Source organism: Pelophylax lessonae, assembly GCF_965119305.1.
Source record: "Pelophylax lessonae genome assembly, chromosome: 6".
Taxonomy (NCBI): Eukaryota; Metazoa; Chordata; class Amphibia; order Anura; family Ranidae; genus Pelophylax; species Pelophylax lessonae.
This window is the reverse complement of record NC_138773.1, coordinates 136,800,763-136,802,537: the sequence shown is the minus strand read 5'-3', so window position 1 is coordinate 136,802,537 and position 1,775 is coordinate 136,800,763. Positions and strand designations below refer to the sequence as shown.

Below are 1,775 nucleotides of genomic sequence, written 5' to 3'. Positions count from 1 at the left end.
GCGATGTTTCATATGTATCATTACCATTATTGTTGAATTTTACATTATTTAACATTCCAAAGAGTTGCCCAGAATCAATGAGATTATGGTTTAAAACGGTCTTTCAAACACACCTAAACCTATTTTGGGATGCCACACAAGGGCTCAATTTTAAGAAAGTTTCAAAGAGGGATCTGGGTACTAATATAATATCAGGACTCAGTTTGGGTAGTTCAATTTGGAATAGGATTGATATAGAAAGCCTAAATATAAAAGAACAACATTTTGTGGGTGGATTACAGCAGATACTGCTTAAAGGGGGAAGAGTGGATTTAAACACTCTATCTGAAATGAAAATAGATATTCAGAACATTCACACCATGGCTTCAGATTTGCATAACATTCAAATGTCGGTGAGTGCACTGAATAAAACACTTCAAACCAATAATAATGTATCCAAGTCTATGGTATGTGGTATTATAGGAAATCTACTGAGTGAACACCTGAGCCTAGGGCTTCAAGAAATTAAACAAGGAGAATGGCCAAGAATAATGAACTCAACTTTATTATTCAGTCTTATCAAAGACAGTGGAGTTACTTGTAAGAACTTTGCCCTTGCTAAAGTAAGGAGTCTGGATATTCTTTGCAATAAAGATCGTATCGGAAAGCAGGAAATACCGCTGACCGTAGACATCCCTACATGGGCAACAACCCCATTACCTGTATATAAGATCGTTCTTGGTGAGGTGGAGGTGAGGAATGGTACTAATATACTGAAACAACTTCTACCACAGAGCAGACTTGTCGTCAAGGACAATGGAGTGGGGAAAACCATGGACCCCAACTGCTGTACCAGACGTGGCCAGGCCTGGCTTTGTTCCTGTTCTTTCGAGCAGCTGGAGTACATAGATGGCTGTGCTGCTACACACTCTGGGAACTGCATGGTTCAATTGCAAAAATATGAACCGGCCTGGAAGAGGATAATTCATGGAGAAGACTCAAAGGTCTGTGCATTGGGAGTACCCTTGTTCACGTGGCAGAGACAAGATCAGTGCCAGGCACCTATTACAGGCTGGTGTGTGAACCTCACAGATGGACTAATGACGATTGGAGAGGAAGACATTCAAGCCAATATCCAGATGAATCAAGTATCTATGGACATTGAGCAAACCGATCTTGGCAATTGGGACTCTATGATTTCTCCCTTATTCAATAAAATACCACCACTTACAGTTGAATTGGATACATTATTAAACAGGGATAGTAGGAAAATTATAGCGCTACAAGAATTGGTTAAGGAAAACCTCATCAGTTCTAGTAAAATTGCTAAAGAATTTCAGGAGCCTTGGTGGAGCATACCCAATAACACTTTTTCTCATCCACTATTGAGAACTCTTTCAATGATTTTTGTGATTATTCAATTTATATTAATATGTTGTTGTTTGGTTTATATTGTTTTGGTAGAAGACAACTAAGAACAATCCAGAAAAATAAGCAAGATCTAGAGTTAACATCAATCTTAAGAGCCAGGGATGTCTGAGCAGTTTGACTGGTTATGAATCGATTCTAATTCAAACCAATCCAAGTGGGGATATATGTAGTAGATTTTATGTGTATATATATATGTGTATGTTTTATGTGTTTATGTGTTTATTTTATGTGTTTTATATATATATATATATATATATATATATATATATATATATATATATATATATTGTGAGGGATTAGCTCGGTGGCGGGCGTGGATGACCCCTTTGGGGGTGCGTTTACACAAGGAGATAGCCGAGCAGTGG

General features: G+C 37.7%; 1 protein-coding gene across 1 annotated transcript; it reads left to right on the top strand.

Moving 5' to 3' along the window:
- Positions 1-329: 329 nt before the first annotated feature.
- On the top strand, positions 330-1,455 carry LOC309558847 (uncharacterized protein; the record flags this gene model as incomplete). Its single annotated transcript, XM_082261928.1, has 1 exon — positions 330-1,455. One exon carries the CDS (start codon positions 330-332, stop codon positions 1,452-1,454), a length of 1,125 nt encoding a protein of 374 aa, XP_082118054.1. The 3' UTR covers position 1,455.
- Positions 1,456-1,775: the final 320 nt, after the last annotated feature.